The 17,467-nt window shown below is 38.7% G+C and overlaps 4 protein-coding genes and 1 pseudogene across 7 annotated transcripts; 3 read left to right on the top strand and 2 right to left on the bottom strand.

Moving 5' to 3' along the window:
- The first annotated feature begins 147 nt into the window (after nt 1–147).
- Nucleotides 148–1,181, top strand: LOC111469554 (zinc finger protein CONSTANS-LIKE 6). The gene is made up of 4 exons (XM_023114855.1): nt 148–613; nt 720–860; nt 961–1,020; nt 1,132–1,181. The coding sequence occupies exons 1-3, from the start codon at nt 161–163 to the stop codon at nt 982–984; spliced, it is 618 nt and encodes a 205-aa protein (XP_022970623.1). The 5' UTR covers nt 148–160; the 3' UTR covers nt 985–1,020; nt 1,132–1,181.
- A 1,555-nt stretch (nt 1,182–2,736) lies between these two features.
- LOC111469555 lies at nt 2,737–4,501 on the top strand (annotated as a pseudogene).
- A 2,002-nt stretch (nt 4,502–6,503) lies between these two features.
- LOC111469451 lies at nt 6,504–7,721 on the top strand. Of its 3 annotated transcripts, none has more exons than XM_023114717.1 (3): nt 6,504–6,634; nt 6,720–7,223; nt 7,275–7,721. In XM_023114717.1, the coding sequence occupies exons 1-2, from the start codon at nt 6,595–6,597 to the stop codon at nt 7,187–7,189; spliced, it is 510 nt and encodes a 169-aa protein (XP_022970485.1). In that variant the 5' UTR covers nt 6,504–6,594; the 3' UTR covers nt 7,190–7,223; nt 7,275–7,721. The 3 variants fall into 3 exon arrangements, with proteins under 3 accessions (XP_022970485.1, XP_022970484.1, XP_022970483.1); XM_023114716.1 differs by having other exon boundaries at nt 6,720–7,224; nt 7,258–7,718; XM_023114715.1 differs by having other exon boundaries at nt 6,720–7,718.
- Nucleotides 7,722–8,076: 355 nt separating this feature from the next.
- On the bottom strand, nt 8,077–11,846 carry LOC111469440 (malonyl CoA-acyl carrier protein transacylase-like). Its single transcript, XM_023114702.1, has 10 exons — nt 11,395–11,846; nt 10,462–10,547; nt 10,239–10,305; nt 9,663–9,805; nt 9,429–9,477; nt 9,196–9,333; nt 9,018–9,098; nt 8,750–8,926; nt 8,523–8,609; nt 8,077–8,420 (listed from the first exon to the last, which is right to left on the bottom strand). The coding sequence occupies exons 1-10, from the start codon at nt 11,635–11,637 to the stop codon at nt 8,358–8,360; spliced, it is 1,134 nt and encodes a 377-aa protein (XP_022970470.1). The 5' UTR covers nt 11,638–11,846; the 3' UTR covers nt 8,077–8,357.
- A 694-nt stretch (nt 11,847–12,540) lies between these two features.
- Nucleotides 12,541–17,255, bottom strand: LOC111469449 (shewanella-like protein phosphatase 1). 2 transcript variants are annotated; one of them, XM_023114713.1, is made up of 10 exons: nt 16,914–17,255; nt 16,641–16,741; nt 16,183–16,296; nt 15,834–16,043; nt 15,286–15,421; nt 14,703–14,875; nt 14,361–14,449; nt 14,123–14,192; nt 13,079–13,169; nt 12,541–12,917 (listed from the first exon to the last, which is right to left on the bottom strand). In XM_023114713.1, the coding sequence occupies exons 1-9, from the start codon at nt 17,110–17,112 to the stop codon at nt 13,083–13,085; spliced, it is 1,179 nt and encodes a 392-aa protein (XP_022970481.1). In that variant the 5' UTR covers nt 17,113–17,255; the 3' UTR covers nt 12,541–12,917; nt 13,079–13,082. The 2 variants fall into 2 exon arrangements, with proteins under 2 accessions (XP_022970481.1, XP_022970482.1); XM_023114714.1 differs by having other exon boundaries at nt 12,541–12,875.
- Nucleotides 17,256–17,467: the final 212 nt, after the last annotated feature.

Here is a 17,467-nt window from a genome sequence, read left to right as displayed (position 1 = left end):
GGGGGGGGGGGGGGGGGGGGGGGGGGGGGGGGGGGGGGGGGGGGGGGGGGGGGGGGGGGGGGGGGGGGGGGGGGGGGGGGGGGGGGGGGGGGGGGGGGGGGGGGGGGGGGGGGGGGGGGGGGGGGGGGGGGGGGGGGGGGGGGGGGAGAGAGAGAGAGAGATGGGTTACAGTTCGCTGCTGAAGGGCCTCAAGAAAGAAGAAGAAGAAGAACAAGAAGTTCCAAATTCCATTCGGGACGATTTCAAAGCCTTTTTTGAGCTCAGCAATGAGGAAAAGCTACCGCTGCAGCAGCAGGAGAATTTTTCCATCGTCAATGGCGGTTCACTCAATTGGGACTTGATGGATCATCATTCCAACCACCAGTTTTCCCTCTCTGAAACCAAAACAAACCACGGCGGCCATGGCGATGGCGTCGAGGCGGAGGCGGAGGTATTCAGCCGAGTCGTCCCAAAAGCTTGCTCCTTTGACGGTGATGGCGTTATGAAAAGCAAGAAGAAGGCTTCGTTGAACTTAAATCTTAACTACGAAGAGGTTTCGGAAGCATGGTCCGGCCGTGGATCTCTCTGGGCCGCCGGCGGTTCTTCTCCTTCCAACCCAACCCACAACGTTTATGTAAGTTGTAATTATGAATTATGGTATTTCATTCTCTATATTTATATGCCCATCATCCTTGACTATATGTATATGTGTATATATATAAAATATGGTTGTAAAACAGATGGGAGAGGTTCCAAGAATGGAGGAAGAAAGAACAAGAAGGGTGCTGAGGTACAGGGAGAAGCGGCTCACCAGATTGTTCTCCAACAAGATAAGATACCAAGTTCGTAAGCTGAATGCCCAGAAAAGGCCCAGAATAAAGGTGACCCATTTCACTAAATGCTTCATTCCAAACCCCAACAAAACCTTAATAAAATTGAGTGTTTTCAGCTTTCATTTTGTTTTTTTGTTTTGGCTCACAGGGGCGTTTTGTGAAGACTGTTTAGCCACAAAGTTCAAAATATCTCACCCAAAAGAAAAAAGTATCCTTTTTTTTCTTCCCCTTTTTCTCTGTGAATATGCTTTCTTTCTTCATTCATTCTGTGCATGAAAATATCTCAAAATTTGATTCATTTCTTTGATACTCACAACAGCTTTCCTATGGCTTTCAATGTCGTGGACCCTCCAGACCCCAACTTGCCATTAAAGACACGCTCTGGATTGACCATTTACTGATATCACTCCCTCTGCAAGCACATATATTATAGCAATAGGACTGCAGACTTAGACAGAACTTTGATGGGGATGTGTCGTTTCGGGTTTGATTCGGAGGAAGTCCCGAGTTCGAAACCTTTGGAATTGTAAAACTAAGACCACATTAGCTTAAATGTGTTCTTTGTGACTGTGTTTTGCTCATGCTACCAAATTTGAGAGCCAAGTTGAAAAGCTATGAATATGAATTTGTAATTTCAAAAGTTGAGGGATCTAATTGAATTATTTAAAAACATAAAAGTAAATAAAAGCAATCAACTTTTTGCATGTGATTGAAAAGGAAGCCTAAGATATTTTGTAGTCTTTTTCGTTGCTACCTTTCTTTTCATTTTGGATTTTTCTAACTTTTTTGGTCCTACAAAAATACCCAAAACTGAAGAGCTATAATCATTTTTGTTCACATTTCATGAAATATTAATGAGTAAAGACTAAATAGTCTTTTGCATAAAGTTAGGAATGGGACGTTAAAGAATTAAATGAAATACTTAAAAATATAGACTAAAATACAATATATATATATATATATATATATATATAATTATACGTAATAAAAGAAAATCTCCATTTAAATTATATTTTAATTAATTATTCTATAATAGTTCGTTCCAACATTCTATAACAACTAACTTGTGTATTGCGATCTATATTAGCCCTTACTTCATCAAGCCACTCTTCAATCTAATGCTTCTCCTTAAGAAAAAGGCTTCTTGGTTGCTTCATGCTCTCAAACTCCTTACTTTCAACCCCAATTTCTGGATGAATAGTCGTTTCTTAATTCGTGTAGTTTTATGGTATATAGGAAACGACTTTGTAGAAGAAATCAAGAGTTGAACGGCCTCTAAAATTTTGCACAAGTCAATTTATAAGGGTAATTGACCACTTCTAATGATCATAACTCTATGCTCGGTTATAAAAAATTAATGAGTTTAGACCAAAACAAAGACTAAGGATTCTGTGAAGAATCTGAATCTATTTGAGGCCTATATTGAACTGTAATAAAGAAACAAAAAGAGAGGAGCAAGAATTTGGGTTGGAGAAAGAAGATGGTGACCAAAGAAGTCCCTCTCTTAGACCTCTTCCTCTTTTTATTTATGATTTTTAAGTCTTCCAAAATCTAATTTTCTAAGATGTTTACCACTTTCATATGGGAGTTGTTACCCGGGTGTGAGGTTATTCTTTACATAATCAAGTAACATTTTATTTACTTTCCATCAGAAAATCTATATTCAATAATTATTATGAGACAGTCATACATTAATATAAATTTTAGCATTATGATAATTATGATCTAAGCTTAAAAAGGTTAATTTGCTAATACATTATTTTTCAACTATTTTATTTTGTATGTATAGTTGTAAAAGTTATAATATGGTTGAAATTTACCTGAATTTTGCAAGATGTGGAAGCCATCTTCTTTCCTGTCTGGTCAAATAACTATCTCAGTGATTAATTCAATTCAAGAACTAAATACAAACCTTAAGAAATAAAAAATAATTTCATAAACTAAAAAAAATGATCTTGTACCCAAATTACTTGCAAGTATTGGTATTCCAAACCATACTCGCCGCAGTTGGTGGGCTCAGTGGCGGCCGTCATAGTTTTAGGTTTCTATCACGGCGAGATCGAAATGACACGTCGACTATGCGGTCAACAAATGATGGACACTCATAAACGACAAACGTAGCAAAACCTCTTTGGTTAATGCCCCATAGCTCATTCCACTAAGTTTTGCGAGGGTTGACTGTCTCTCTCATTTATCTTCAGCTCACAAATCATTTCCGATGGCCGGAATCCACGAGGTGGTGATGCCTTACCCCGGCCGCGGCCACATCAACCCTACGATGAACCTCTGCAAATTGCTCGCCTTAACAAAATCTGATATTCTCATCACCTTTGTCGTCACCGGTTTGCCACCATTCCTAACGTCATTCCGCCGGAGAGGATGAAAGCCGCTGACTTCAGAAGCTTCAGCGAAGCTGTCGTGACTAAGATGGATGCTCCATTCGAGCAACTCCTCGATCGGCTCCAGCCGCCGGCGACTTGGAGCTCCGTTGGCCGATCGCTGTCGGTCGTCAGAGGAATATCCTGGTGGCGTCGCTCTGGACGATGTCGGCGACCTTCTTCTCGATGCTTTACAGAGCCGATATTTCCGCTCGAGTCCGGCGACTGTCTTCTAGTTGGTTTGGTACAATATTCATGTGAACTGTATACCAACATCATGCCATTGATTTTGTATCAATTCATATTCTAAGGAAAAAGAAACCTATTATTATGAATTGTCTTTGACAGCTTAAAGGATCTGAAGATTTTTTTTTCTCCTCTTGGACAAAATGAATCAAACCTTAAACCAACCTAATTTGATCTATTGCGTTGTTATTCGTGGCAGATCAGAAATCTGTTCAGGAATAGAATTATGGGAACACGTCAGTTGATAAATCTTCTATGTAAATGCAGATCATGGTGATGAAGTGGATCAAATTTCAGGACTTTGTTCAACCCACAAAGCCGATCTTCGGAAAGTGTTTGAAGAGAAATAGTGGATCAAATTTCAGGACTTTCTTCTGGGCTACGAAATAGTGGCATTCGGTTCTTATGGGTGGCTCGAGGGGAAGCTCCTCGGTTGAAGGAGCGATGCGGCGAAAAGGGGTTAGTTGTGGCATGGTGTGAACAATTGAAGGTCTTGTGTCATTCCTCAATAGGTGGGCTCTGGAGCCATTGTGGCTGGAATTCAACTCTGGAAGCTGTTTTTGCAGGGATTCCTATGCTTACTTTTCCTCCGTTTTTGGATCAAAATCCCAACAGTACCCACATTGTCGAAGACTGGAAACCAAGGTTGGAGCTGGAACATCAGAGATTGTCCAAAGGTTCATGGATCTCAGCAGCCCTGAGGGAAAGCAAATGAGGGATAGAGCCAAGAGGCTAAAAGAGATCTGTCACCGAGCAACAGGGGAGGGTGGATCATCTCGCCAAAACCTGGATGAATTTATAAGGAGCATTCTCGATCCAAAGTTCCTCTTAATTAGCCGACCTCGAACTCTTCTCCCAACAATCCTTAACAATATGCAAGAATGAGTTATGGAGCCAGATATTATACCGTGTTTCATTTTCATTGTGACCTTGTTTGAGAAAATGATGAGCTCGTCTGCACACAACCTAATCGGGCGACCGAAGTGATATCATCATATCTTCCCCCTGTTCAGAGAGTTAAAAAAATGTTAAGTTAACTACCAATGTGTAATGATCCAGATCCATCGCTAGCAGATATTGTACTTTTTGGGTTTTCTCTTTCGGGCTTCCCCTCAAGGCTTTAAAACACGCGTCAGAGGTTTCCACACTCTTATAAATGGTGGTTTGTTCTCCTCCCAACCAACGTGGAACATCACCCAACTTAAATTAATGGGAAGTTAGCCAACATTATGTGAGTCAAAGCTTCATTCCCAGTATTTTTCTTTATAGAAAGGAACATCATAACCCTGTGTGGATTTAGTGGAAGAAGACATCCCGGTAAGGAAGCTAATAGAGAAAAGTTTAAATTGCTGCAGTATGATATTGTCCAATAATAGAGGTCTTCTTTATTTATAAACTCAGATCTTCCTCTTAATTAACTAATGTGAGACTACTACTCTCAATAATCCTCAACAATTCTTCTCTCAAACAAAGTACACCACAGAGCCTCCCTTGAAGCCTCCTTCTCTAGAGCTCTCGAACCGCCGCTCTTAATGAGACTCAATTCCTTCTTTGAAGTCCTTGAACAAAATACACCATTTGTTCGATATCTGAGTCACTTTTGACTACACTTTTGAGGCTCACAACTTCTTTGTTCGACCCTTAAAGATTTCATTGGCATGGCCAAGTTAAAAACATGACAATAGTATAATATTGTCCATTTTGAGCAAAACTGATTTTGCTTTTGGTACCAAAATCCACCATCTTTCTCTTAATTAGCCATGTGGGACTACTAATCTCAATAATCCTCAACAAATTTCAGGTCGGAAGTAATAATGCTTGCAAAGGATGGTAACTCAGATCTAGCCTCCAATGAATACGGTGATTCAAAGGCTTTTATCCGCTGAATGACTACTTAGGAAGGTTAGGCAGTTGCTTGGCTAGCATCAAGAAACGAAATAATCACGGTCAGGCTGATTGAATAATTGAGACTAACCTTCCAACAGATCTGAAGCAGATATCAGATACCAGCCTCAACAATATTGCAACAATCTCATGGTTCAAAACATTATCAAAAAGTGCATCCGAGGCCATCACTAAAATGTCTCCCCCGTTACCTCCACAATGCTAACCTGTTTGCAATACCGAAACATGATATATGTGTCGATTTCTGTGATCACTGTGCAATTAAAGATTATAGACGGTTTAAGGAAGTGGTGAAGTAGCTACCAAATTTCGAGGTCTAAAAGAAAACCACGTAACACCAAAATCTCATGGCACTCCCTAGTTTATGATTTCGTCGTGTAAATTAGGAAATACCAATTCCTTCGGGTGGGGAAGATCATTGGTCATACGTACAACGATCACAAAATAGAACAGCTTGTTTTCTCCATTTCAGCTATCAATTCAAACCTTCTGACTAAAAAATTTGACCTAAGGAAATCAAGTTTATGTTTATGTAAAGAAATGAAGATTCAGAACCGAACAGTTGAAGCCGGATTTGAAGATAGAATTACTGACTGAAAAAGTGCGTCATAGTAACAGATCGACTGGTGGCGAAATTCGTAACTTATCCGGCGGAGCACCATCCACGTAATTCTAAATTTGCTCAACAAGCCAACAGTTCCGGGAGAAAAGGATTCAAGTTTCAATTGGAAAGCGAGAATGCTTGAAGAGATAATGATACAGAAAATAGTGGAGGAAATTCTCAATACGGAAACAAAACAAAACTAAACAACATACCGAACATGGGCGAGTTCAGGTGGAGCACAGAAGAGGAAATTCCTTCTCTTCGAAAATTGAGAGAGTCTTGGAAGAGAAAAGGAAGGGAAATGAATAAGTGGTTGAGACTGAAGAACTGAGGCATCGTCCATGGTGGGTGAGTGCCGCCATTTCCCGCTTCCACCTTTCTCGTCTTTTACCTGTGACTAAAATACTACTGACTTTCTATTTCAATAAAATTGAATCGTGGTTAGTACTAGAATAGTATCCTGCCTAGACCTGGGTTCGATCTCCGGCTGATGCATGTTTTTTTTTTATAAAATTGTTTTCCATTTTCGTTAAAATTTATAATTTTAGAAGATTATGTTTTTATATGGCTGACTTTAGACCCTTACGATCGGATGCACCTGCGCCGAATGCCCTAATTAGCCATCGTCGCTGCTCGTTCCGATTCGAGAATGAACGCATCGTTGAATTCAGGAATGGTTTTCTCTGAAGGTACATACAAAGATGGTTTTTCTGTTTTCTGTTCTTTCAAGTGATTCAATTTTCTTGAGTTCTTTGGTCACGATGTTCCTCGCAGACATAGCCGACGGAAGTGATTCGGATACGAATTCCGCTGAAGGATCGGATTACTACGAGCCGATCTCGGCCATTGATGGTGAAGAATCCGATGAAGCTGGATCAGATGACGAAACTTACAGCTCCGATACTCATTTGCACCATTTACCCAACGGTTGCCGTGTAGAGAATGCAGTTTCGTCTCTTAGCCTGAACGACGATGTGGAGAGAAGATGCAGTGATGAGGAAGAGGAGGAGAGCATGAGAGAGGCTTCTGATTCAGCGATTAGAATGGCGTTTAGAGAGGATGAGACTCGGAGAAATGCGCCGCTGTCGCCGGAGAATGCGACGAGGATCATGGAGGCCATGCGCGGCATCTCATTTGGCGGCTCTGCTCCAGATTGGACTCGGATTGTATCTGAGGATCGTTGGATTGATCAACTTCGAAGGCTTAGGCAAACCCCTACCTCTCCCAATAATTTCGGAAATTGAGAGATGGAACTCTCATCATTTCAAAATTCAGATCCCAGTCTTAATTCTTCTTCTTCTTCTTCTTCTTCTTCTTCTTCTTCTTCTTCTTCTTCTTCTTCTTCTTCCAATCATAGAATTGTCATATGACTCTCCGATTATCCTCTTGAATAAAGATCCTTCTGGGTTTTGGTTTGCGAACAGTTCATCCATTTCCCAATCACATGTGCTCTCTTCGATCTCATAATTAAGTGTCATTCAACTTATGCTTGAAAGAAAACCGAAGTCGTGACTTTCAAGGGAGCTGCTTGCTTCAAGCTTAAGCTTAAGCTTCTTCAAGCCAGAATATGATGTCTGCACTTTTGTCTAATGGCTCAAAGCTCAAAATAGAGAATTGAATTGGTGATATGTTAGATCGAATGTTTCTCGGTTCTTGAATTCAAACTCTCTGCCTTCCTTCCCCTTTGTGTTTTCTTTGTTACTTGTATCCTATGGGGCAGAAGTCATCTGTAATATTTGATGAAATTGAAGGGACTGATGGAAGTTTCCATTATCACAAGGAGAGGCAAAATGTTGCCTAAATTACGGCTTAACTGCCTTAAGTACATGGAAACCTTTTTCTTAATATGCATTATAAAAACCTGGAAACCTTTTCTTAACCCACGTTTTAAAAACTTAGAGGGAACTCTGAAAGGAAAAACTCACTCAAAGAAGACAATATCGGTTAGTGGTGAACTTAAACTGTTACAAATAGTATTAGAGTTAGACACGGGGCAATATAGCAAGGAGGGAAAGCCCAAAGAAGACAATATCTACTAGGAAAGCTTCCGATTCCGATTTAGGCCGAAGATTATTGAAGGTTTCTAAGGAGTAATAATTTCAATAAAAAAAAAAAAAAACAAGTCAGATGAGATAACAAACTGCTTAAATAAATCAAAGCAGAAAACATAACCAACTACTGGTTTAATTCAACTTTTAACTCATTTTGCATACGATGAACTGTCGTAGTAACATACATAAAGATTCTCGTGCACTTGCTTTAGAAACTTGAAGCTCTAGAACTCATTGTAACATCTGGACACATAAGAAGGAGCATAGAACTAATCTCTGTTTAATGCTGTTGGCACTGATGGGGAGATGGGCAAAGCAGATACAAGCCATGAGTGAGTTGTTTGCTTCAATCTAGACTAAATTAAGCTGCAACATTCTCAATATCTGCACTTTTGTCAACTCTTTTGAAAATCCCAGCTATAACCTGTTTACCCAACCCAAAGTAGAAAATATTTGTGAGAATAACCCAAGATATATTTTCCCTAATACAAAAAGGGTGACCTCAAATTGGTGTAGAGTTTCATACCTTTCCAGGGCCCAATTCATAACTCTTCTTCAGCCCCTTGTTGAGTAGAGTTTTTACTGTTGTTTCCCACAGAACAGGAGAAGTCACCTGTAGTTTTGAAACGGGAATAATGAACAATGTCAGCATTGATTGCCATACGGAACAAACCAAGCTGATTCTGACCCCTAAACAAATTGAAGGGAAGATGCCATGTGTAGTCTTCATCCTGAAAGTTATGAGTTAAGTACCTGGCGTGCCAAAATTTTCTTAATTGTGTCGGGATCTGCATGTGGCTGCGCATCGACATTGGAGATGACTGGTATTCTGGGAGTTCTGATTTCCGTTGCTGCAAGTGCAGCTTCTAATCTTGAAACAGCAGGTTCCATGAAGCTAGTGTGGAATGCACCGGCCACAGCTAGGCGTACCTACAATTGAATGGTGCAGCCATTGCCATTTTAGGTCTAACGGGACCTTCAAAATGCAAGTTCCATTATAGACAACATATAGGATAGATACCGTCATTCGAGCTTTGAATGACTTTGCTTTGGATTCTACTACTTCTACTCCTTTAAGACCTCCTGATACAGCATAATTGCCCTGCAACGGTTCGAATGCATTACATGAGAACGGCAGTATAACTATGCTAATGACATTTAAGCAGACCGAGCTGAATTTGAATTTAAAAGAACCTTACTGGACATAGAAAATTTGCTATCTGAACTTTATCGGCTTCATCAACTTCTTGATTAGCTGCATCACACAGCTGTTGAACCTTCTCTGAATCTAACCCTATGATACTGACCATAGCACTTTTTGCACCATCAGCAGCTGCCTGAAGAAAGTTACGGGGAAAAGCTGGTTTAGTCACTGCAACAACATACCGGAAGCTGAAATAGAAACATTCATTACCCAACTATTTATGTTTACCTGCATTGCCTCCCCCCTTAGTTTGACGAGCCTGAGTCCATCCTCAAAGCTAAAAATGTAAACAAAACCATTAGCAACCATGTCAATATGAAAACATAAAACATAATCACAGCATGCAGAGATCAAAGATAGATGGCTTTAGAATCTTAAACTTATTTGATGCTATTTACTCGACCAATCATCTAAGTATGCAAGCAGGTACACTTTGGGACTACAGTCAGCCAGATTAGATACCTGAAAGCCCCTGCAAATGCTAATGCGGTATACTCTCCCAGGCTTAGACCACAAGTGACATCAACAGAATCAATTATTTGTTGGCCTCCATCACGTGCACGAAGTAGCTCAACTGCAGCTAGACTAGTGACGTAGATAGCTGGCTGCAATTGTGCAATCAATTCAGCAGGTTCAAAACCTTGAACAGGGATAAAATGACAACCTAACATTCACACAAATGCATATGCAAAATGCAACATACATACACAGGCGTAAGCGTAGACACAAATACAGATCAAAATAGGAACAGCTACTTTTAGTTGTCAACAACATAGATCACAAAGAGCACCACTGCACATCTATGTTCTGTGAGAATGGTCCGAATAATTAAGCACCACTACTACCTCATAAGGTCAACGGGTCTAACAAGTTTCACCAGAAAATCAAGCATTCCGGCCACATAAGAAGGATAAACTTCTCGAAAACAAGTCTTTTCACATCAGAAATCAATTGAACAGTGGCTTGCATAGCCATCCCCTAACTATAAGTAAATAAAAAGCCATCTAAGAGAAGTCTGAATAGTTCAAGATGAAGCACCTGACTTATAACAGTTGAATCTAGTTTCTCCTTTGGCCCATTAGTGCAGACATCGAGAAGATCAAACCTGCGAACAAAGATGAAATAACATTACTTTGCATAGGCAATCATTCCATTATCTGGAAGCCTGAGAGGTGGGTCAACTCTCTATGTATGGTTGACCTTGAACTAAAGTCCATGCAAGGACTAATGCAAGATGGGAGAATACTAATAGGGGAAGTACCCTAAAATATCATTTGCTCGCTTGAACAAGTCAGCTGCGACAGGAACGCTTTGAGATTCCTTTCCCATTCCCACAGCTTGTGCACCCTGACTCAGAGTGAAAAAAGAAAAAAGATTCAAAATTTTGTTTGTAAAAGAAAAGAAAATCACAAGTACAGTCCAATATCCAGATCCATGATTTATGCGAGGTTTTTATGAGATCTTCTAAAATATGAGGTAAATCTGAGACAATGGGCTGCATCCTCTACTCCTTGATTAAGGTGCCAACCTATGCAGGGCACCCGAACAAAATTCAGCAAAAGAAGCCTTCATAAAACATGACTCATCAGAGTCACCATAAAAAGTAGAATATTTGTTTCTCTTGCTAGGCGCCTACAACACAGGACACTGAGGAACTCGTTGGCTATTGCCTTCAAATAATTGAACTTCATGTCTTGAGATACAGAAGGAGAACTAGCTTTTTGCAGACTCGTCTTTCTTAGCCTTCAACTCTCATGAAAATTGAAGATTACTGATTAAAGAAACAAAATAAGTAACATCATTTTTTTAGAACTCTCCATGCATAATAGTGACTGTGTTCTGTTACTATCGCAGCTCATGACGTGTTTCTTTTATGAAAGATGAATTACAAGTTTTGCACACCCCGACCCACAAAAAGAAGAAAAGAAACATACACAATCCACTTTTCCCATTAAAAAGCAAGAAACTATTAAGACAAATGCTTAATTAGCCTTCTCAATGTGGATGTGAGCATCAGAAATTACGAAATCCTCAACCACTTTTCACCATTGAAAACGCTCGCTTCAATTCAAAACTAGGTTCGCTCATCACTCTACACAACGTCCATTTCTCCTCAGATACTAATTCTAGCTCATCAAGTAAGCAACACCAAACTCAATAAAAAACATGAAAAAAAAAAAACGTTCGAACTCACCTGCCCAGGGAACAGAAAGGCACAGGTGGGCTTGTAATCCAAGAACAAGGAATCATCGACCAAAGTCTGCGATCCAACCGAAGCGCTCATGAAAACCCTAGATCGAGAGATGGTTACACCAGTGGAGCTTCGGGATCCATTTCTGAAACCAAGAAATGAGCTGGAGCTCCTGAAAGGGGTGGATGCATTGAGAGGCAACTTCTTGAGGGAAATTGTGGAAGGGAGAGCGAGAGAAGAGGCCATGACGGCAGCGGAAATGGGAGAGGGAGATCAGCGGAGGACGGCGGTGGAGACCAAATTGGGAATGTGAAGAAGAAAGTTGCGGCAGGATAAGAATGGCGAGCAGGTTCCACGTTGCAAGAAATGGAGGTTTTATAGGTCACCGGAAATGCCAAGGTTTTTGCGGAGTTCCCAAAGGGCAGAGACTTTGGGAAGATGGTAGGATAACCAATAAAACCGCCCAACTGCCTTCTTAGTTCTTAGTACTAACCATTTTTATTTTTCTTTTAATTTTAATTTTTTAAAATAAAGCTAATAAATATTACTTTCTTTTTAAAATTTTAATCTAAGTTTTTTTTAAAAAAATATATCCTCGTAAATCATGAAAATCTCATATTATTAATTGAATTAGAAAAAAAAAAATTTATCAATGAAAAATTATAACCGAATAATTAATTGTACTTATTAAAGGAGTATTTATACTGTTTCAAATCAAAGAATAAATATTGTATTGATTGAAATTAAGGGAGAAAACATTTTTTTTATTTTAGACTTTAATACCTTAACTTTTGATCCCATCAAATTACAGATCAAATTACACTTTAAACTTGAATAAATATGGTAATTTTAATCTTAAATGTTAATGAAAAAAAAACATTTCAATTTTAACTTGGTCCAAATTTTATTAAAAAGTTATCTCTTAAGAAAGCAATAAATTATATGTAATCGTTCAAGTTCATCGCTAGTCGGTATTGTCCGCTTTAGCCCATTATATATTGTCGTCAGCCTCGTAGTTAAAAAAAATAAAAAAATGAGAGATTTCAACATCCTTATAAAAATTGGATACGTTATCCATGTAGGCTCTCACAATTTCACCCTTACACAAACTACAATGAACAAGTAGCAGTAGAAATAGAGAAAATCAAATCAATGAATTCTTTGAACAACTGATGATATTTCACAAATATGTACTGTACATGTCAATGGAATTGAACAAGAACAACTCCCCTAGAAGTGGGTTTCAATGTATAAACGCCAGTTTTTTACAAAATCAGATTTTCACTGAACTCTGAAGTGAGGGATGGCATTGAAGTCGATTTCTTACCAAGTCATTCGAAGGTGTAACCGCTGTGGCTTCCCGTGCTCTTCTCGACGTCATAAATGGAGGAGCTGATTATGTCTCCATGAAAAAGCTGATTATGGAGCAAATAGTTCTTGGAAAAAGCAGAATCCAAGCTATGAACAGATGATCTGAGTTGTATCTAAACCAAGCAGATAAAGTAAACATGATGCACATTATTCATCTGTCAAAAACAATTGAGAAAATAAATTCACATAGTTAAGAAATGATATGATTTTGAATACTTTTGGCATTTCAAATGTTGCCCAAGAACATCGTTCTAATGTCTGTTATAATGTTTCAGAGAGGAATGAGGAGGGAGAAAGAGTTGGAAATTATCAATACCTTGCTATATATAGTTAACAACTTGAAGTTCACTAAACCTATCCCTCTTGCTTTTGATAACTCTAGCTTTGTCGCCTCTGATTTCTAGTACCTGGTAAAAGGTATTCGAAACATTAGGGGGGCAGTAAGAAATGGAATTTATAAACACTAAAGAAGAATGTAAAGTTATTATTATGATCTTATACTTTGTCACTTATATCCTTTTCGTCCCTATGGTATTGATGCAATTATATGGCACATCAAGAAATCATGTTAGCTTCCACACTACCACATTATATTGTTATGTAACAGTTCAAGTCTAAGCCCACCGCCAGTAGATATTGTCCTCTTTGGGCTTTTCATTTCAAGCTTCCCTTCAAGGTTTTTAAAATGCGTCTTCTAGAGAGAGGTTTTCACACCTGTATAAGGAATGTTTCGTTCTCTTCCCCAACCAACGTGGGATCTCACAAACCACCCCCTTTGGGACCCAACGTCTTCGCTGGCACTCATTCCCTTATCCAATCGATGTGGGATCCCCCAATCTATACCCCCTTTAGGACCCAACAACCTAGTTGGCACACTGCCTCGTGTCAACCCCCTTCAGGGCTCAGTCTCCTCGATGACATATCGTCTAGTGTCTGGCTTTTATATCATTTGTAACAGTCTAAGCCCACCGCTAGCAGCTATTGTCCTCTTTGGGATTTCTCTTTCTGGCTTCCACTCAAGGTTTTAAAACGTGTCTACTAGGGAGAGGTTTCCACACCCTTATAAAGAATGTTTTGTTCTCCTCCCCAATCGACATGGAATCTCACAATTTAAGTAGATAACTAATCGAAGAACAAAGAAAAAAATGGAACAAGAAAAAGTATAGGAATCAAAAGGCTAAATGTAGTAAAATACAGATATTAGAATTGTAATCTACACAAAGAACTGAGAAGAATCTTTAGGATGGCCTCAGAGAGATCTTTATTTTGCAAGGAGTTCAGGATAAAATGAATCAATCGCTACAAGAATATGTAAACCAATAACCTATTTACAACATAGCCAGTAAGCCATATCACATACCTCAGGTCTCGAGTTAAGAACTCCACTTGACATCCCAACATCAACTCGCCAAATGCTACAATTGTATTTGCTGCAAGGAAAAATCAAACTTCTAAAAACATTTTGAAAAGGGTAAATCTAATCTCTTCAATGAGGACCAAAACATAGAGTACGGTTCCTTTATATAAAGCTAAGAAAGATCTAAAGCTCATTTTCAAATCAAAAATTGCAAGAGACCACTCATGTTTCATGGTCGTACCAATTTACTCCAGCCATTTGAGGAGTGTGGCCTACCACCATTGCCTTGGCGCCAACTGCTTCTAGTGTGTCTTCGAGAATTGAATTTATCTGTCAAGAACCAATAATGTATCATCCATAGCTATGTAAGTGGTTCAGCCAATGGCCCACATCCACCCTAATGTACATCTCTTTCACTTCTTTGAAGAAAATAAGGTCAAAGGCACAAGCACTCTCATTTATTCCCAAGTATGACCAAATTAATTAGAAAGCTTAGCTGGGAAATGGTTGCTTTCCCTTAACAAACCTGCCTGTTGACAGCTGACAGAATAAAAACCCGACAAGTACAAGTTACAAGGCTTGCCTGTTTAATCTCAAAGTTTCCCAAATCTGCAAAATCTCTCGAGTATAATCGATTCCATACAACACTATCATATCCCTTTGTTGCGATGATAGGAAAGGGAGTATTGCCACTTTCACCAAGGCCTTTCATCCACTGGGATACTTCCCGGTTCATCCTTTCTACGCCATATGCAACTGTGGAAGGATCAATATTCCTGTCAGACATTTCAAATTTGAAAACATAAAATATCCTGAATCAGTTTGAACATAGGATATATGATTCTTGTAAATTGGTCTTATAGTTTCAATCGCTTTTAATACATCCTCCATGGTCCAAAAAAATTCATCCAACCTAATATGTAATTCGAAAAGCTTTTTTTTCTACTAATGTGTCACTTAACCATAAGAATTACCTACGCAACAACTACTGTTGAGATGCCACGTTAGCAAGAGGGTGAGAGAAAATTGAGAGAGCATGTTGTACTATTTTCCAAACCATGTAAAGAACAAATAATTGTTTTTATACTACAAGGAATAATGTTTGCTATAGTTTCCATTTTAGTCGAAATAAAATCATATTTCAAAAAGAGTGACAGTAAGTTTACCATGGTGAGGAAGAAGACCACCATGACAGAAGACCCAGTCATTAACCTTAAGAACAACTGCGTGTTGTGCCAACTCACATGCCAAACGACCACCAGGTCTGAAGAGGATTGATCTCGCTACCACCCCTTTTTGCTTCTGACAGAAAAATAAGAGCATAATTGTTATCAAGAATATCCATGTTTCACAAGTTGAATGAAACCAAACTTGTTATCATCATGCTACCTTAAAAAGTAATCAAGCATGAGACGATGGGGTTACACAGAGATCAGAGATCGTTAATAAAGTCAAAGGGTTTTCAGAATAGGATCGTCTTAATTTCGTTTACATTGATCCAAATCATCATTAAGTTTCGAAAAAGTTTAGTTAATTTGATCAAATTGATCACCAGGTTTTAAGGTCATTTCTTAAGGAGAAAAATGATTGTTGTTAGAAATTGAATTAATTGGCTGTATTAATATCTATATCATTCTTATTGTTCCAGCATCAGGGCGAGGTGAGAATTGAAATAAACAAAGAAAATAAGATGGATGGAAGAGCAATGTAGCACCTTCACCAAATTCATAGGACCCCAAAAATTTTGTGATTTCCTCTGATCTTTCCACCTCTCTGAGACTTGGATCCAATTAAGAAAGGCTTCTTCAAAATGATCTCTATAGTCTTCCAAGTATTCCATGAAGTCCAGACACTCATTAAAAGCCCCAGAATCAACATATCTGAAATCCCCTTCCACATTCATTGTCTCGTGATTCCCGTTCACCTAGATATCCACATTCAACAGTGATAAACAAAAAGAATAAGGCAACATACAACGTTGTCAGAGAAAAAGAACTATTTTGAATTTTGAATTAGCTTGTTGAACATTTACATGAAGCTCATAATGTGTTTGCAGCACAAACCTGAAAGACTGCGCCACCTTGTGCTCTTGCTTGGGCATCTAATGATCTCAATAAGGACAATATAGCTATTTCATCTTCTCCTCTGTCCAGTATATCTCCAAGCTGAACCAACACCTACACCAATTTTTTTTTATAAAAAAAAGCCTCAATATTCGAGAACCATCAAAAGGGAGCATGTCTAGAAACTGTAAGACTTTCTATTTTTTATTTCAGTAGACTGCAAACAATTTCTACATCAACTGGAAATGAGGAAGATCCAAAATATATCTTCTATCTTCATTGGAATTGAAACCTTTTCATAAGTTCATATAGACCTAGGATCAAAGTAGATATTATTATATTATTATGAAGGCATAGTTGAGTTCAACTCCAAACTTTGTGGATATATTAATTATTGATAAAGTACATGTTATGAATATTATAAAACGTGTGTATAGAAATGATAAATGAAGACGCACCGTTTCTCCACCAGTCCACAAGTCCCGACTGTCGGAGTCCAATACACCAGCCATCTCAAGCGCCAATCTAGTTTGCTTAAGGTCTCCATGCAAATCTCCAACTGCGCAAGCCAACAGAAAAAGCTCATTTACACGATTGAAATGCAAAAAAGAAAAAAGAAAAAAACGGAAATACAAATTCCTGAAAGCTTCAATCGAGGTGAAGAGAAACAGATGAAGAAGAAAAATGAATCATAGCTTGAAAAGTGTGAAGGGTCGGCAATAGAAACCAACCAGCAACGATTCGGCGTCCTGGAGCAGAGACGAAGGTTGGGGGATTTCCACTGACGACGATAGGTTTTAAGGTGTGAACCTTAATGAAATCGTTGCGATTCAGAGAAGAAGAGGAGGCGAAGAAGGATTGGATCAGGCGGCGAGGTTGTGAGGGTGATGATGAATAAAAGGAATTGAGGTTGAGGCAGAGGGAAGCCATTGGTTCTTGAGCGAGCAGCCAGAATCATATGGCTGTTAGTTTGGCACCATTAAAATCCAACAGCAAAGATAGCTCTTCCGCTTTGTGGAAGATGAGAGAGTGGTAGCCACATATTTTTGTTGCTGCACCCACTGTTTCTTCTCGCTTCCCTTTTTTGGCCTTTTTTCTTTTATTAATACAATAATTTCCATTTATCTCATAAATATTTTTAAATTTTTAAATTTTTAAATTTACAATAATATCATTAAATTAAAAATATTAAAAAAAAAAAAAAAAAAAAAAAAAAAAAAAAAAAAAAAAAAAAAAAAAAAAAAAAAAAAAAAAAAAAAAAAAAAAAAAAAAAAAAAAAAAAAAA

This window comes from Cucurbita maxima, unplaced genomic scaffold (assembly GCF_002738345.1).
Source record: "Cucurbita maxima cultivar Rimu unplaced genomic scaffold, Cmax_1.0 Cma_Scf00040, whole genome shotgun sequence".
Classification (NCBI taxonomy): Eukaryota; Viridiplantae; Streptophyta; class Magnoliopsida; order Cucurbitales; family Cucurbitaceae; genus Cucurbita; species Cucurbita maxima.
Note: the sequence above shows the minus strand (reverse complement) of the source record. Positions and strands in the feature narration are given on the sequence as shown.